Genomic DNA, 18108 nt, shown 5'->3' with positions numbered 1-18108 from the left:
TAACACACCATACAGGCTGTATCTGTCACACGGTAACACACCGTACAGGCTGTATCTGTCACATGGTAACACACCGTACAAGCTGTATCTGTCACACGGTAACACACTGTAGAGGCTGCATCTCTCACACGGTAACACACACCATACAGGCTGTATCTGTCACACGGTAACACACCGTACAGGCTGTATCTGTCACGCGGTAACACACACCGTACAGGTTGTATCTGTCACACGGTAACACACACCGTACAGGCTGTATCTGTCACACAATAACACACCGTACAGGCTGTATCTGTCACACAATAACACACTGTACAGGCTGTATCTATCACACAATAACACACCATACAGGCTGTATCCGTCACACAATAACACACCATAGAGGCTGTATCTGTCACACAATAACACACTGCACAGGCTGTATCTATCACACAATAACACATCGTACAGGCTGTATCTGGAACAGGGCAACACACCGTACAGGCTGTATCCGTCACACAATAACACATCGTACAGGCTGTATCTGTTACACAATAACACACCATACAGGCTGTATCTCTCACACGGTAACACACACCGTACAGGCTGTATCTGTCACACAATAACACACTGTACAGGCTGTATCTGTCACACAATAACACACCGTACAGGCTGTATCTGTCACACAATAACACACCGTACAGGCTGTATCTGTCACACAATAACACACCATACAGGCTGTATCTGGAACACGGTAACACACACCGTACAGGCTGTATCTGTCACACAATAACACACCATACAGGCTGTATCTGGAACACGGTAACACACACCGTACAGGCTGTATCTGTCACACAATAACACACCATACAGGCTGTATCTGGAACACGGTAACACACACCGTATAGGCTGTATCTGGAACATGGTAACACACCTGACAGCAAACCTGATAATCTCAAGGGGATGCAGGCACAATAAAAGTCCCACTATGATTAGCATTAATAATGATGATAATTATAAATTATAATCCTTGATGTGCCAAGGATATTGCTGCTCAAATGGCTTATTGTGTTTCTCAGGGAAATGAATGGGAGAGCAATCAGGACATCACCATCTTACCCTCTGCTCAGAAAGTGATTTATTTCTGATGCCAATCAACTCTACTATTAATTAAGTCACACACACAAACAACCATGCACACGTACACACACACACACTCACAGAAGGACATGGTACTGAATCACGGTCCTGATTGGTAAGGTACTGAATCTGACGAGTTCTGAAGGTATTCAGTGGTGAGTGGTGAGTCCATTCCCACCCGTGGGTGTTTCACCTGTGAACTGAATCTGGACCCCTGGGTTTAACACATAGTCCAGGAACCACACAGCCATGTACTGGTACACTGTGTGTCCAAAATATCATTTACCATTATGATTCGAAGGGATTTAACCTTTTTATAATATCGTCACATAGTATACGTTCTCTTAGTATTAGTATTTATTTGAATAACATGAAGCAATGTACGATAGTCTAAGAGCAGAAAAGGGGAGGAAGGCATTAGCGCAGATCTCCACAATACAGGACAGGAATCAGAGATACAAGCCCTGTGCCTTTGAGTCTATCTGGAGTGTTCTCGCAGTGAACAACAGCCGCACGCATCGATTAGCACATCGATTAGCACATCGATTAGCACATCGATTAGCTCATCCATTAATATATAGACCACCATATCATTTAAAAGATGAAGGACAAATGAAGCACAGGAATCTGTGCAGACGAGCGTCCGCACCACGTCGAGGTCTGCCTGGGCCGTGAATTTCACCCGAGGAAAATTAGACTGCCACACGCGCGAGTTTGTCATCACGTAACGGACGTTAGATGGAACTCTGCGACAGACCATCAGTGGATGGGGGGGGGGGGGGGATTTGAATGAATGATGCAACACTGCATTTGAAAATCAGTGTACAAATTTCGTCCTGCGTGTCTGGTGCAAGAGAGGGAACTTGATACTCACACATCCTGGAATTCCTCTAAAGATTTCTGTGGCGTGAAAACATTTAATAAGCTGATGATCTGAAAGGCAAAAAGAAAGAGCGTGGGATGTGGTTAGCAACATCCGATGAAGAAGCAGGGCCAGAACTACACCTCCCATGTTGCACCTCTGCGCTCGCGTTTCATCCCTCCCCTTATGGTTTCTGTACTCCAAGAGAACGGAAGAGAGTGACACTGAACGAGGGTAGTGCTGAATCATGACGGACAGAAATTGAGCGGGAGAGAGAGAGCAAAGGAGTGAGAAATAGAGAGAGAGCGCGAAAGAGAGAAAACAAGAGAGGGAGACAGAGACCAAGAGAGAAAACTGTTTGGTGCATTATGGCACTGTGAGAATTACGAGCCATGGAAAATATTCTAGAAGCTCTCTCTGCATTCTCTCTCTCTCTCTCTCTCTCTCTCTCTCTCTCTCTCTCTCTCTCTGTCTCACCCCTCTATCTCTCTCACTCACCCTCTCCCCTCCCTCTAACCCTCTCCCTCCCTCCCTCCCTCCCTCCCTCCCTCCCTCTCTCTCAGGCATTTGGCTTCATTTTGTCTGGACATGTTTTCATGCTCCTGTTTACAGAGAAAACAGCATGAAAACAAGTTCGACTCAAATGCTAATCTATAATTAATCAATTAACTAAATAATGTACCAATCACAACGCCATCACATACATACTCTCTCATCTCTGCCAATCCATATCAAAACAGGATATTTATTGTAAACATTGTGTTCATAAAATAGATTTAATTTAAAAGGACAAAGTTCCTTTTTAAATGCATGAAAGCATTTTTGCCTAGAGACAAAAAGGAAATTTCATATTCCAGTGGAATCCCAATGGATTCCCATTAGATTTCCGTTGGATATCCTATCAAGAAATTGCAGGATTTCAGGCTGGCTTCAGAGCAGTGTTGGGGCAGAGCCTGTGATGCTGTATACTCACGTTTTTGTGATTGACGCATTTCATGAGCACCAGTTCCCTGTAGGCCCGCTTTGCATGTGTCTGGTTCTGGAATGGCCTGCTGAGCTTTTTAATGGCCACGTTTCTGTCCAGGACGGCATCATATCCCGCACTGCGTGCACACACACATATACACACACAGGTATATCCGTGTATTAGTCAACCACTTCGATCACTGTTCTGTATTCAGAAGTTTTCTTTTACAAACACATAAATAATTACATACATTTTCATCAGAAAATTTCAAATCAATAGCAGGATTTAGTTGAATACACGGATTAACGTGCAGGACGTTCTGCTGAACATTAAGAAATCAACCGTAGACTTCTGCCAACGACTGAATTCTGAATTCTGAATTCCTGAATTCCTGAATTCCTATCTAACGTAGATGCCAGATGACTTCATGTAAATCTGAGGTAAATATTGCACAGGAAGGTTTCACTGTCGATTAAAAACAGTCATTCATAAACCTTCATAAACCTCAATTTGACAGTATGAGAGAACACAGCATGCAGCAACTACAGAAGCATCAGTGATGTTGTCTGCAACTGCCAAGTGTTACAAGACACAGTGGAACACGGGTTACCTTTCCCTCTGCAAATGTCCATCACACCTCTTATTTATTGTGTAGAATTCTTGGAAATGTAGTTCAGCTTTGAGGCTGAACTCTCCTCTTCTTCCCTCTCTGACACACACCTTCTCCTCATCCATAATCTCTCTGGTGACGTTCTCATTTGACTTCCACACACTCCCAGGAGCCGAATGCTTTGTCTATCCTCCCTCATCTACCTGTGCTCCCCTCCTTTTCCTCAAACCCACAGCCCTCAGTGGGCAAACACAGGATTGCCCCGCTCACAGTGTGTGTGTGTGTGTGTGTGTGTGTGTGTGTGTGTGTGCGTGCACGAGAGAGAGAGAGACGTGTGTGCGAGGGAGAGAATGTTTGAGTGTGTGCGTGTTCATGTGCAAGAGAGTGTGTGTGTGTTTGTGCATGTGCATCTGCAAGAGAGAGACAGAGTGCGTGTGTGTGTGTGTGTGCATGTGTGTGTGCATGGGTGTAGGTGTATGTGTGTGCGTGTGTGCATGTGTGTAGGTGTGTGTGTGTGTACATGTGATGACACAATAACTTCTATGGTACACAGAACAGTAATGCCAAATAATGACAACAATTAATTACATTTACTTATTTCCAAAATGTCCATTTTTACATACATTACAGCATAACTGATATTTGTTCATAAAAGTAAAATAGTTCATACGTAAAAAAATTACTGTTGGATGAAATATGAATTAACAATATATTTATGGCTATTATGAAGGAGGAGATTTTAATTTTTGCTAAATTCCTCAGTTGCTTGTCTGTAATCCGACACCCATCTTCAATGCCAAATGTTGATATTTAATCAAACTGCTTACAGTAAAAATTACAAATAATTTGGGCTTGAACATTATTGGGGGCATCAAACATGAAATACGTAGCCTGTTAATCTACAATTGACCCGACGTGTCCCACCTCTGAGAAGGTCTTTGGCAATTAAATGGCAAAACATATCAAATATTTCCTCGACCAATTTCAGTCTTGAGAAAACACCTTTTCCAGAGGATATGACAGAATATTTACTACTACAGTAATCCACATGGGATTCAAATAATCTGGGGTTATTTCTAGCAGTCGTTTTACACTCTCTTTTCTAGCAGTCCGCAAAAATGACTGACATGGCACGTTTGGACAGGATTAAAGCTAAAATATGGGGGTTTTTATGGAGATGCATGATTTGAATACAGACATCATCTGACTACACCTCCAGGCCTCCTGTGACTGTTTAATGAAAAGACTGATGTTTATCAGAAACCTGGTTCAGCGCAGGCTAAGGCGAGGCACACAAAGAAGGTTTAGCTGTAATGTCACAACAGAGGATGCTACTAAAACATAGCCAGCCTCAGCTGCTAGATGTGTGTCTCTCTGGATTAGAGGAAATTAAAGGCAGACGTCTGGGTCTGGAGACCACCTGGGTGCACAGGAAGAGGCAATTAAAAAATAGTAATTTACTAGTTAAATGTGTGTGCGCGCGTGTACATGTGCGTATGTATGTGTATATATATATATGTATGTATGTATGTATGTGTGTGTGTGTGTGTGTGTGTGTGTGTGTGTGTGTGTGTACCTCTTCATTAGCTTATGTAGGTGCATTCTCAGCCTTTCCCCTAATACAAAATACACTGCCAAACTGAAAAGTACATAAATCTACACATGCATTATCTACACATGCTACTGTGTGAATAAACATGTACATTAAATTTAAATGTATTCCATCTTAGGGACTGTGCCATACCGGATGCTTCATGATGGTTGTGTGATTGTCAGACAGATTGCACCTCCCTATTCACGCCAGATCGTTTTGCTTGTCAATTATCCGCCCAGAGAATCTGAGAGTCATCTGCCCACATTAGAGGGGGGTTAGCAGTTGTCATCCTCTCATCGCTGAGGATGAGACACCTTAGACGTTTTTGATATGGACGTGGACAGAATTATTTTTCACTCATTTATTACATAAGCAAGTCTGCGGTAAAACTGTTCACTCATTCATTATGTAAACAAACCTGCGGTAGAACCGTTCACTCATTCATTACGTGATTGAGCTGTGTTGTGTAGTCCACTGTGGTCTCAGACGCTACGTGTGTTTCTACACAAACACCTGTTGCAGGTACATCACAAACGTGCCGGGACACAGGCATGTGCACCCCTGGTCTGGGAACGGAAAACAACAACACACAAATACAGTCACGACAGCCAGACTCCAGTCCGCTGGACTCAGTCAGGGTCAGCGTGAGTGCAGGATCATCTGGTGGGAGTTGTGTTTGGACGTGTCCCCGTTTCACTGCTGTAGCCTAGGTATGTGGGATAACCACTCCTCCGCTGTTCTACTGCACGATCATTAAGCTCCCCAGATGGGAACTTATTTGGGAAAAACAAACAAACAGATAAATAAAACCCTAGCTTAATTGCTTTTGTGCAATGTGTTCAGTGTTCAGTCCTGTGTGTGTGTGTGTGCGTGTGTGTGTGTGCGCGCGTGTGAACGTGTGTGCACTGTTGCTCTTGTAGGTGTGCTTACATAATACCACATGTGTTTTGAAAACCCCATTACTTGATATGCAGCACACACTAAATGAAAATATGCAGCTTCACATAGTAGATCAGCAGAACATAGATCATAACGGATCATAGTAGAACAATGAAATGGAATATAATGGAACATAGCAGAATGTAATAGAACATTAAAACATAATGGAACATAGTAGAAACTAATGGAACATAGAACAGTAGAACATAGTAGAACATAATGGAACATAGTAGAACATAATGGAATATAGAGGAATAGAGCAACATAATGGAACATAGAACAGTAGAACATAATGGAACATAGAGGAACATAATGGAAAATAGAGGAACATAATGGAACATAGAACAGAGGAACATAGTAGAACATAATAGAACATAGTAGAACATAATGGAATCTAGAGGAACATAATGGAATATAGAGGAACATAATGGAACATAGTAGAACATAATGGAATACAGAGGAATAGAGGAACATAATGGAACATATAACAGTAGAATATAGTAGAACATAATGGAACATAGAGGAACATAATGGAATATAGAGGAACATAATGGAACATAGTAGAACATAAAGGAATACAGAGGAATAGAGGAACATAATGGAACATATAACAGTAGAATATAGTAGAACATAATGCAACATAGAGGAACATAATGGAAAATAGAACAGTAGAACATAATGCAACAGCGTTTCTCTCACAGCTGAAGCGTCCAGCCTGCCACCATGGAACTACACTCCCCAGAATCCTCCATTCCCAATCCCCTGCTTATTAGTCACACCTGTGTCTCCCTTTGTCTTTGTCTATAAATACTTGCCTGCTCCTGTTTGCCTTTGTGAAGTCTCACTTAGCAACTGTCCAGCGTTTCCAAGCCGTTTCCCTCTTGTGTTTTTGGACCGGTGCCTGTTTGTAGTCTGATGTGTTTGCTTGGTTTACGGCTCTACCTGTTACCGATCTTCACCCATTTTTTTGCCTTAGAGTTTGCCAAATTAAAACTGTTCATCTTCACCTGCGTTAACTTAACCATTTCTGCATATGAAACCTGACAGTTTCCGTGCACACACACACACACACAATAAATATGTAAACATATGGTCACACACACACACTACACTGATAAATTTCATTGAGTGAGAAGAACTCTTATGGCTAATTAATCCATTAGCTCCAAAAAAAACAACTTTATAATCATACCAAATATAAAAGGTGTTCATTTTCCACGTCTTTTGCACCTTGCAAAATGTCATCTACATAAAACAGTAATAGGTCATTACCTGCTAAATTATACCATTACTATTTTCACACAAGGGTTCATAAAATCCATTCAAATTAAAATCACCGTTTATCCTATGCCCTTTGCACATGGAATGACAGCTTATAAGCCTTCTCTCGTGTCCATGGCAACAGCAGAATATTCCAGAGAGGTTCTCTCGCGCTCTCTTTTTTGGCAGGCATCTGGTGACCCATCCGGGAGAAGGAGCGCCATGTCAAAGTTTTTGATAGCATGATGCATTTTGTGCTTGTGTGTTTTGCGGCGTGCTAGACTTCAGGAAGCTGGGGTGAAAATGTAAGATCTGGACTTCAGTTTTTGTTGTTGTTAGATTCTTCTGTTTGTCAGTTTTCCTTTCTTTAGGGTCTCAGTTTACTGGAGCTGATGATGATGACGATGATGATGTGTAGTTGAAGGTCCAGTCCAGAACTTCTAAATGACCTCGAAAGCAGAGTCAGGGCGATGACACCCGGCTAACGTGTGAAGACCCGCTCAAACCACAAATTCCACAACACACACATTATATCGATGGCAGACGGCTTTAGAACATCACAGAAAAATTAAGGTACCACTGAGGAACAGGGAGAATATTCTAGATACTATAAAATAATCCGCAAACTCTCTCTCTCATTTAAGATGCGAGATGAGAGAACACTACGATGACTTCGGAAAACGGGGCCCTGATGAACACACTTTGGACTGCACCTCGTTTAGCATGTAGAGCAACACACTGGCCACACAGTCATCCACTTCCATTTCAAATGCAAGTCAGCACCTTAAACAGGGTTTGAGATAGTGGATATGTCTCAAATAATCCCAAATTCTAAGGGATGAGATTTATTACATAGCATGGTTGGGCTAAATGGATTTCATGGAGACTATATTACAAAATTATTTCTATTTCTTCAGCTCCTCACGCTCACATCAACAAGTGAGCCAACATCCAGAGCCATGTGCTCGAGCCCAATTTACACCCTGAACTTAAATTCGTCTCATGTCAATTAACCTGCTCAGAGACAGATCTCGACATTGTGTGCATTTTTAAAATTTTCTCCATACAATTTGTAGCACCTGATAACCATGGAAACAAAGCAACGACTTTGAGCAGGAAGTAGTTTCTGAAAAGACTGATGCCTTTGGCAATCTGAAATATTTTTGTAGATGTCAACCATAGGGGAGCAGAAGGTCCATTAGCAACATGTACTTACCAATACCAGAGTGTCAATCAGAGTTTTAGAGTGAGTCTAAGCTAGATTTAAGGCTTTAATTCTTAGGTATGTAACTCAGTGAGGGCTAAAATAATTTGTGAAAGACATAAATTGTGACCATATGTGTGTGTAAGGCCATAGAAGCAGGCCTTCCTACACACCACGACACACTACTCCATCTCAGTGTTAGTTCTGTTTTTTTATTCCAATTTTAGCCGTTATGCCGATTTCCACCAGTTCGCTCGCTCTCCCCTGTGAGACGACCAATCAGCGAGGGTTCAGGTGAGCATGTGCTTCCGCCGTGACACGTGAAGCCAATCACCACGTCTCGTCAAGCTTCTGCCCCAACGCACTCATTGCAAAGTGGCACACGATTGGCTAGTTTCACTCTGAGTGACAGATGGCAGAGCAAGGCCACTCCCCCGACCCAGAGATTTTATGACGTCTCTTGTCAGCGCTTGTGACTGAGAAACGTGGAAACATTGGAAACATGAGATTTTTAAGTGCTGTAGCGTTGCGGAATTATTACAATCCATCCAGTACCACTGCTTGAATTTTTTAAAGTTTGCTATTGCTTATGTGTTCCTGTTTAACTATTGTCTGTGTGCCATGCTACACCGTAACACAGAGTCATGTGATTTCATCTCTCTTGAGCACGCATATGCGTTGGATTGACACTAACATGGATTTTGACTATCAGGTGGTAATCTGGGAGCCCTTCTCTTAAAGACAGAAGTTAAAGCTAAAACATGGAAGACCCCGATCCCGGCCCGGCCGAGACCCCGATGCCCTGATCCCGGCCTGCTGCCTATCCTCCACTGTCCTTAGAGAAAGACCATGATGAAGATTTGTGTGTGAGGGCAATAAACTACTCAACACACAACCACACCAAATGAATCCCACACTGACCTGAGCGTAGCACTAAAGTTTACAGGGACCCTCATTCACAGGTGACCCGCGTTCAATTTTCCTGATATTCCGAATGTCTCCTTAGGGATAAAAAAAAGGACAGACAGATGGACAAACAGACAGACAAACTCAACCAATCAGCTAGTCTGAAACAAAAGGGAGGAACAACCTAGCAGAGGTTACAGAAGGAGAAACAGCTGGTCTCATTTTCTCAGACAATCAGTGTGTTAGCAGGTGTGTGTGTGTGCATGTCTGTGAGTCTGTGCCTGTTTGTATTTGCACTTGGGTCTGTGTATTTATGTACACAAGCACTGCTCGATAAGTTTCTGTCTATCTGTTTGACTACCTGTGTTTGTTTTTGTGTGTGTGGGTTGCATGTGTGAATGTGTGTGGTGCTTGCATGTGTCTGAATGTTTGTGTGTGGGAGAAAGAGATTAGGTAGGTGGGTGGGTGTGTGATTGGGTGTAGGGATGTGTGTGAGATTAGGCGGGTTGGTGCGTGTGTGTGGATGTGGGTGTGTGTGTGTATATATCTGTGTGTGTGTATATATCTGTGTGTGTGTCTGTCTGTGTCTGCATGCCCATGTGGGTTGTGATGATTGACCAGAATCCTGACGTAGGTTCAGTTTCTTCAGACACTTACAGTGAATGTGCCTGCGTGGCATCTGGCACAGCTGCAGAGGGAGCAGGATCAAGTCTCCCTCCATGACGAGGGCTGCTGAGTGAACAGACCTTTCTTCACCCTCCTGCTGTCTCAGCACGGCTTGTGATGCATCGGCACACGCAGATCTGCGGCTCCTCCCTTCTCTCTCTCAGCTCTCTGAGATGAGGGTAACTTAGGAGGTAAATTAGATCAGGGCTGGCTGTCTGTCACGCTGGGTTACTGCGTCCGGACAACCAGACTGGCCTCTCCCTGCACAGCGTCCATTAGCAGTCCTGCCTGCGTGCCTGCCTGTCCTACACATCCGCCTGGGAAACAGAGAGAGGGAGCGAGGGGGTGGGTGGGGGGGTCCCGACGACAGCTCGGATCCTGACGCGACGGACATCTTCAATAGAAGAGGCAGCGAGATTTTCTCCGTGACTTCGAGAGAGGAAGTAACAAGTGACGTCCTGGGTGACACACGTCTGGCAGAGTGTCCCTGGCATTTATAGTACAAAACACCCCAGGCAGGTTTGTAAGATGAAGAATGGATTGGGTTGGAATGGATTGGGTTGGGCTGGGCTGGGACAGCCTGCAGACACTCCTGTATCCAAAGAACCTTCCCAAGGCTGAATTATCACGTGTGAGCTGGAAACTCCTCCTTCTTCTCAGTGTCCCAAGGCTCATGACTCCATTTTCTTTATTCCTGACACGCATCACTCTCGGTGTTCAAAGGCTTTGCTTAGTTTCCATAGTTACCAGGAGCTACTTGTTGCAATATTCCAAGGCCAAATGAGATCATCACAGTCCAGATCTCAGCACTACCTATAATATTATTATCTATCCCACAATTCCTCAGCTACCACTGCTGGTCTCTAAATGCATACTGCCTGCATCGCACGCATGTGGAAATCATTTCTAAACACCCCTGGTCACATCCGTGCGTCTGTTTTGAGCAAAGCCCACACGCCATAGCGCCAAACTTCCAGCCTTTTTGACGCCATCAACAACACACCAGTAAGAACAAAAGCATTTCAGACACAGCGAGCAAATCAGGACTGTACTCACCACACTATTCCCTGAGCTCCAGAACCGATGGGCTTGAGGTTCTGGTAGCGCTTCAGGACAGTGAAGGTGGAGTCTCCTACCTCCACGCTGTAGAACTGGTTGTCCACTTTGCTCTTACTCATGATGTAATGTTTGGCGATGTAAGACACATCAACTTGCTTCCCAAACCCCTGGAACGAGAGGAAGGCTCAGTGAGACTCTTAACGGTCATGGCAAGACAGGCCGTTTTCCAACACTGCAAAACAAAATCATCGACAGACTCCTTGGAGCCTCGTGATGAAACAACTGACGTTTGTTCGACTTCAAAAACAATAATTTTTGCTTTGACAGTAAAGAAACGCAAAACAGAGGAAAATACCTCTTCGAATACCATGTGGTAAAAATTCATGAGCTCATGGTTAACACAGGTAATGAACAGATACATGTGGGAGGGACAAACAGGAACAGAGAGCATAAAACAACACAGATGTGCAAACCCGCACACAGCCCCGGGCATGGAGGAAAGACCCCCACACAGTGGAAAAACCCCCACACAGCTCCGGGCGCGGAGGAAAGACCCCCACACAGCTCCGGGCGCGGAGGAATGACCCCCACACAGCTCCGGGCGCGGAGGAAAGACCCCCACACAGCTCCAGGCGCGGAGGAAAGACCCCCACACAGCTGCGGGCGCGGAGGAATGACCCCCACACAGCTCCGGGCGCAGAGGAAAGACCCCCACACAGCTCCAGGCGCAGAGGAAAGACCTCCACACAGCTCCAGGCGCGGAGGAAAGACCCCCACACAGCTGCGGGCGCGGAGGAATGTAGGTTTCCTACATTGTTTTGTGTGTCACTCCTTCTGTACAAGAATCGCACAACCTGTTAAATCTTAAGAACGGATCCGGCGGTTCTCAGCAAGATTCCTCTAATGTGACATCGACATTTATGAGATTCAGGCTGAGCAGACACAGAGTCGTTCGTAAAAGAAGTGACAGTTCTTCACAATCAACAAGTTTACTTAGCACTATGGTCTAGAGTCGATGAAATATGATGTTAACATGTAACATCGATGTGCCTGAGAGAATGAAACTCGTGTTTGAAGTTTAAGAGACAGAAGAGAGACAAAGAGAGAGCGAGAGAAAGCAGAATGAAAATGTTTCATGTACTTCATATATATTTTTGAATATTTTAATGGAATATAAACCTAATTAACCCCTCAATAAACCTTCACACCATCGATAATTATCATTTGTAATTTTAGACAACGCTTTGGCACTTATGTACCAAACGTCAATAAAGTGTTCTGTATGGAAATCGACTAAGGTTAGCTACTTTGAGAGAGAGAGAGAGAGAGAGAGAGAGAGAGAGAGAGAGAGAGAGAGAGAGAGAGAGAGAGAGAGAGAGAGAGAGGAAAGGAGAGGGAGAAAGAGAAGGAGAGAGAGAGAAAGAAAAAGAAAGAAAGAAGGAGAGAGAGAGAGAGAGAGCGAGAGAGAGAGAGAGCGGGGGGAGAGAGAGAGAGAGAGGGAGAGGGAGAGAGAGAGAGAGAGAGAGTGAGTGGGGGGAGAGAGAGAGAGAGAGAGAGTGAGTGAGTGGGGGAGAGAGAGAGAGAGCGGGGGGAGAGAGAGAGAGAGAGTGAGTGGGGGGAGAGAGAGAGAGTGAGTGGGGGGGAGAGAGAGAGAGAGAGAGAGAGTGGGGGAGGGAGAGCGAGAGAGAGAGAGAGAGAGAGAGAGAGAGAGAGAGAGAGAGAGTGAGTGGGAGAGGGGGAGAGGGAGAGAGAGGGGGAGAGGGAGAGAGAGAGAGAGTGAGTGGGGGGAGGGGGAGAGAGAGAGAGAGAGAGAGTGGGGGGAGAGAGAGAGAGAGAGAGAGAGAGTGGGGGGGGGAGAGAGAGAGAGAGAGAGAGAGAGAGAGAGAGAGAGCGCTTTTTCATATTAATTGCCACTATAATAAGATTCATAGCAGTGGGCTGAACGCTAGTCACTATTCAGTCAGCATCGTTCAGTCCTCAGGCCTCACAAACCTAAAACACGCAGACAGACGCGGAACAGGTTAGCACGCTTGTGCTCCGGGGCTTGGCCATTACTCGTTAGTGCTCTTTAAAGGATGGCCGTAATTTAGATCTAAACACATCTACGTGAGCTCAGGGACGAACAGCCATTTAAAAGCAGAGGAAGTGTCTCATCAGGGCTGATTTTCGAAGCTCTACTCGTGATCGACTGTTGTGCCTCTTCTCTTCAGCTACCCCTCGCAGGTCAGAGCACGGTCTTCACACCACAGAAGGCGAGCACTAGCCCAGATGGAAGACCAGGGGCTGGAACCATCTCGGTGAGACTCAGGGATATAAGAGGCTTTGCAGGCATGTTCCTGTTTCTGGAGATGTTTTGACATTCCAGCAAGCGTTTGCTTGGGTGTGCGGTAAAAATCCCAGTCGCCACATTGCTGCGTTGAATTCCAGCACCACACGCTGGGCGTGTGAGGCAGCTAGTTGGTTTTCTATAGGCCAGAACATTAATGCTCAAGCCGGATGCATCCATTCATGAGGGAAGAGAGCAGGTGCCCCCTACAGGCCGAGATCAGGCGGCGCTCTCTGGAAACCCGAGTACATGCAGATTCTGGATTGAGTCAGGGCCAGGTACACCCACACACACACACACACACACACACACACACACACACACACACACACACACACTCACACACACACACACACACACACACACACTCACACACACACTCACACACACTCACACACACGTACGCATGACTGATTGCATCTCCATATGACTCTCCAGTGGCGCATGCAAAGAGCAGAAAAATGCTGATGGAAAGAACAAGACGGAAAGATAAAGAGAGAGAAGGAGAGAGGGAACGAGAGGGGGAGGGGCCAAATCATCGCAGGACTCATCCTTCACTAACGCGGACCGTTAAACGGACTGCAATAATTTGATATTGATTAACACAGATTTGCAGTAAATGCTGCCTTTTACTGTAGGAGAGGTCCAGAGGTGCTCAGAACCAGGGCAGAACCAGGGCAGTAAACACTCTGAAGACTCGGAGCAATGTTTCCAGCAGCCCCACACACGGGGCTTTGAAGGACTACCACTCTGTCACCAGCACTCAGCCACACACCAAGCCATTGGACTTCCTGTCAGTCAAAAAAAGATGCCGTAAGTTATGTGGGGAGAATGTCAAAGACGTTCCAGGTGGCGGCCTTGTCTGTCCGTCACGGGGCCGACACCATGCGCCACTCAGCCTGGAGAAGGTCTGCCCCAAAACATTCAACTTCACACTTCAGCATAATGAAACACGCTGATAACCATCTTTAAATAAAAAAAGTTGACCTGGACTGTAACTCATTCACTCACTCACACACGCACGCACACGCACGCACACGCACACGCACGCGCACACACGCGCACACACACACAGGCAGATTTGGAGATCTCCACAAGGACAAGCTTCAGATGTGGAGCACTTCGCATCGACGATACCACATGTCCTTGTTGATTCTCGCCGATGAGGACATGCTGGTGTTCTGTGATCGCTGCTATGCCACATCCACAGAGTCAGTTCCACCTCTATAGTCGTGTTACAAGACGTAAGTCTCCTTTCTCAAATTAAGGGTCATCACATTTGTTTATTAGTTGCCATAGCAATTTACCCATAGCAATTTACAGCCCCTATTTTTGGACACGACAGCTAAAATTCCAATTTATAACTTTCATTTTCACAGAATAGCCCTTCTCCTATATTGTGTGTGTGTGTGTGTGTGTGTGTGTGTGTGACTTGAAATATCGCATTTGTGCACATATGAGATCTCATAACAGGTAACTGGTAATATCAGATTGAGTTTTAGCCCATTGTTCCTTCATGCAAATGGTGGGACTCTTTACCGCAGGGATTTGCATGTCTATATATTGTTGTTTTTCATGTTTAAGCATCTCAGTTCATGTCAAGGTCATGACTGTCAGCCATAACCGATCCTTGATGAAAAGATCAGACAAAAACTTCACAAATGGTTCAGTGAACTCACTCAAATGATAGAAGTATATTTTAAGACTTAAAGTGTATGTAAGCTTGGTTACACAGACTACTACATGAATCCTCTGAGGTATTTGTGTCTCACAGACCGGAGAACCGGTTACTTTCCACAGACAGTGACACATTTATAACGAATGAAGGCATGAATGGAAGTGAGTGAATACTCTACCTTTTATATTTACCTGTACGGAACACACACCTGACAAAAAGCAATCTTCACATCCAGGATTGGCGCACTGCAATTGTACAAGAAATGTCTGCTCATCAATACCTGAAACACAGGGAACACAAGGGGCGGTAGTGAGGTTAGGGAAATGCCATGGGAAGCAGGGGTCTCAGTCCACAGTCCACAACGTTCCGTGTCATCTCTGCTCCGACACGCTCAATTAAAGGTTTGGGAATCACCCAGAGGGTTGGTTCACACCCTTTAGAGCAGGAAGTACACACACACGTGCAGGGCTATGAATGATTAAGGCTCATTAGCATAAAACGTTAGAGGGCTTGAAACCGGATGGGTTCTGCATTACCAAGCCAAGGTTTCACAGCTAAATCAGTTAGTCACGTCACACGCAGGATGTTAAGTCGATATTCCAAAATGCAAAAAGAAGATATGATTGCATTACTGCATTGCACAAGCCAGCACATTATTGTGATTCCTGCCTCAAGGCTAAGAAAAAAAAAAAAAAGACAAATTGAAAACCAAACTACTTTCTGAATGAATGAAATATGACATTGGACAATGAGTCAGTTTTTTAACACATTCACCTCTCGGCCTGCCATGTGAAAGGTGGAGATATCCACATCCCCCCTTTACCTGCGCTTCCATATTCTCCAGCGGACAAGCGTCACAGGCGTCATCCTCCGTCATGCTGCCAGAAACTGCTTCATGGGTTTATTAAAAATGAGCAAAAAACGACGCTTTTGTTTCGCGGACGCACAGGCTCTCGCACCAGAAATCAAACTCATAGGACTAAGCGCGTCACCGCGTTCAGCTGTCACTGGTACGATGACGGACGTCCCAGAAATAGGCCCGTCATTCAGAAACCCGCGGGGCCTGTCGCTGCCTTGGTTCTCTCCTCGCTTCCCGGGGAGGCCGAGCTCTGATGGGCTCTGCACACACCGCCTCCAACAGACCCCACAGATTAAATATTTATTCCCGTTTCCCAGCATTCGTCAGGGCCATCCCAAACTGCAGCTGTAATCCGAGCCATCCCAAACTACAGCTGTAATCCGAGCCATCCCAAACTGCAGATGTAATCCAGGGCTGCACTGGCACTCACCATAAACAGTGCAGCTTCATACGATGCTGATTACAAGGCTTTCATCTAAGTAAAATCTGACCGAAGTTCCATCTTTTGCAATATACAATATTCTACTCAAGATGAATTCACTAAGAGACCTCCGTTTCCTTTCTGTTTAGGAACGTTAGGGAATGTTAGGCTAGCGTAAGCGTTTCTATTCCAGGAGCTGACAGCTGCCAGCAAACTCGGAGCCATTTGTCAGGCGGTTGATGCAGACTCCTCTAAAATAACCGGCATTACAGCAGGTACCGAATTCCTTACGTCGTGAATGAATCAACGACATCTTTGAACGTTGAGAGAGGTTTGACTGAATATGCTAATTTGTGGGCGTGGCTCACTAATTACGCCGTAATCTTCACCAACCTAACAATCAGATTCTTTGACATCCTGTGGAAGTATAAAAGTCGACTCCGCCTACTTTCAGATGCTTAAACATACAGGATTTATCAAGAAATGGCACTGCATCGTCAATCTTCACAAACACCTCTCTTCTCATATGCAAATTGTTGATTTCAATATGTTGTCAGTGTATTTCAATATATTATAAATAGGACACACTGTAATATATGACGTTTGCGTGAACTATGAGGTTGGATAGGCAGACACCTTCAAATTAGATTCTGACAGAGCTAAAGAATGATTTAATTTGGAGTAAATATTGGTGAACACTGCAGAAAGCCGTAGAGCGAAAAGCAGAATATTTTAACTTGAAATGGTAGAGGAGTGAAAGAAAGTCTCAAAATGGAAATATTTTAAGGTGCAAATAGGCTACATAAAAATATACTTAAATATTTTAAAAACTTAAAACATAAAAAAAACATCATAACTATAGCAGCTACCATTAGCTGTTGTAACTATGCTCCCCTGGATTCCAGCCCTTGTGACATTTAGAGTCCTGTATGTAACTCACAAGTTGCGTGACGAGACGTCTGCACTGTGTTTTCAGGATACACATGGGTGAGGTTCCATTCTCTTTCTATTGAGGTCCAAGTTAATTATGTACACCTACTCTAGGGTCAGGAGGGTTAATTTAGAAATGGATCTGAAACCTTATCCAAAGGATTATTATCATCAAAGTAACGTAATCTGATTACTTTCTGTTACTTTTGGATTACTTTAACCCATTAACTGCCGAAGAGTTTTGGAACACTGGACCCCTACAGTGCAGGCCAGTAAGGCGACCTACGAGCCCCCATGAGCTCCTGTATTTACTCTGCATAGACTAATGAACAACGTCCCTTCCCTAGCAGTCCAGCACTGGTGAGAAGGTCACATGACCCTTCAGTCCAGCACTGGTGAGGTCACATGACTCTACAGTCCAGCACTGAACAGGTGGTCACGTGTCCCTTCAGTCCAGCACTGGTGAGAAGGTCATGACCCTTCAGCACTGGTGAGAAGGTCACATGACCCTTCAGCACTGGTGAGAATGTCCTTTACTGTAGAATGCTCTGCCCCTCCTGGTCTACCAGGATAAATATCTCAGAGGTTTTGGCATCAGTCAGAACAAAGTTCTTCATTCCAAACCTGTACTGTGGTGATAATCACCATTTTTTAAATTGAGAAGTAATCTAATGATTGCCTCTTTGTGTAACTGTAATGGAATAGTTA

The 18108-nt window shown here is 44.7% G+C and overlaps 2 protein-coding genes across 9 annotated transcripts in view; one reads left to right on the top strand and one right to left on the bottom strand.

Annotated features, from left to right (window-relative positions):
- mapk10 (mitogen-activated protein kinase 10) overlaps positions 1 to 18108 on the bottom strand; it is a 75580-nt gene that overhangs the window by 26371 nt on the left and 31101 nt on the right. For 5 of the 8 annotated variants that reach the window (XM_035527068.1, XM_035527069.1, XM_035527073.1 and 2 more), the window contains exons 1-5: positions 16014 to 16032; positions 15399 to 15470; positions 11184 to 11353; positions 2955 to 3084; positions 1994 to 2052 (exon numbers count right to left, since the gene is read on the bottom strand). In XM_035527068.1, coding sequence (XP_035382961.1) covers positions 1994 to 2052; positions 2955 to 3084; positions 11184 to 11353; positions 15399 to 15470; positions 16014 to 16025 — 443 coding nt within the window. In that variant the 5' untranslated portion in view covers positions 16026 to 16032. Of the gene's footprint in view, positions 1 to 1993; positions 2053 to 2954; positions 3085 to 11183; positions 11354 to 15368; positions 15471 to 16013; positions 16033 to 18108 lie in introns of those variants that run through there. The other 3 variants (XM_035527070.1, XM_035527076.1, XM_035527074.1) reach the window with 3 other exon arrangements.
- Positions 11689 to 14491, top strand: LOC118241542. Its single transcript, XM_035527077.1, has 3 exons — positions 11689 to 11985; positions 13397 to 13483; positions 14151 to 14491. Exons 1-3 carry the CDS (start codon positions 11767 to 11769, stop codon positions 14469 to 14471), a joined length of 627 nt encoding a protein of 208 aa, XP_035382970.1. The 5' UTR covers positions 11689 to 11766; the 3' UTR covers positions 14472 to 14491.

The sequence above is a fragment of the Electrophorus electricus genome, chromosome 6 (genome assembly GCF_013358815.1).
Source record: "Electrophorus electricus isolate fEleEle1 chromosome 6, fEleEle1.pri, whole genome shotgun sequence".
NCBI classification, from domain to species: domain Eukaryota; kingdom Metazoa; phylum Chordata; class Actinopteri; order Gymnotiformes; family Gymnotidae; genus Electrophorus; species Electrophorus electricus.
This window is presented reverse-complemented; position numbering and strand designations above follow the sequence as displayed.

Coding starts and splice junctions, on each gene's coding strand:
- LOC118241542 (XM_035527077.1), top strand. CDS start 11,767: ATGACCCCCACACAGCTCCGGGCGCGGAGGAAAGACCCCCACACAGCT. Junction 11,986..13,396: donor AGCTGCGGGCGCGGAGGAAT/GTAGGTTTCCTA, acceptor TCTTCTCTTCAG/CTACCCCTCGCAGGTCAGAG. Junction 13,484..14,150: donor CAGGGGCTGGAACCATCTCG/GTGAGACTCAGG, acceptor CTTTTACTGTAG/GAGAGGTCCAGAGGTGCTCA.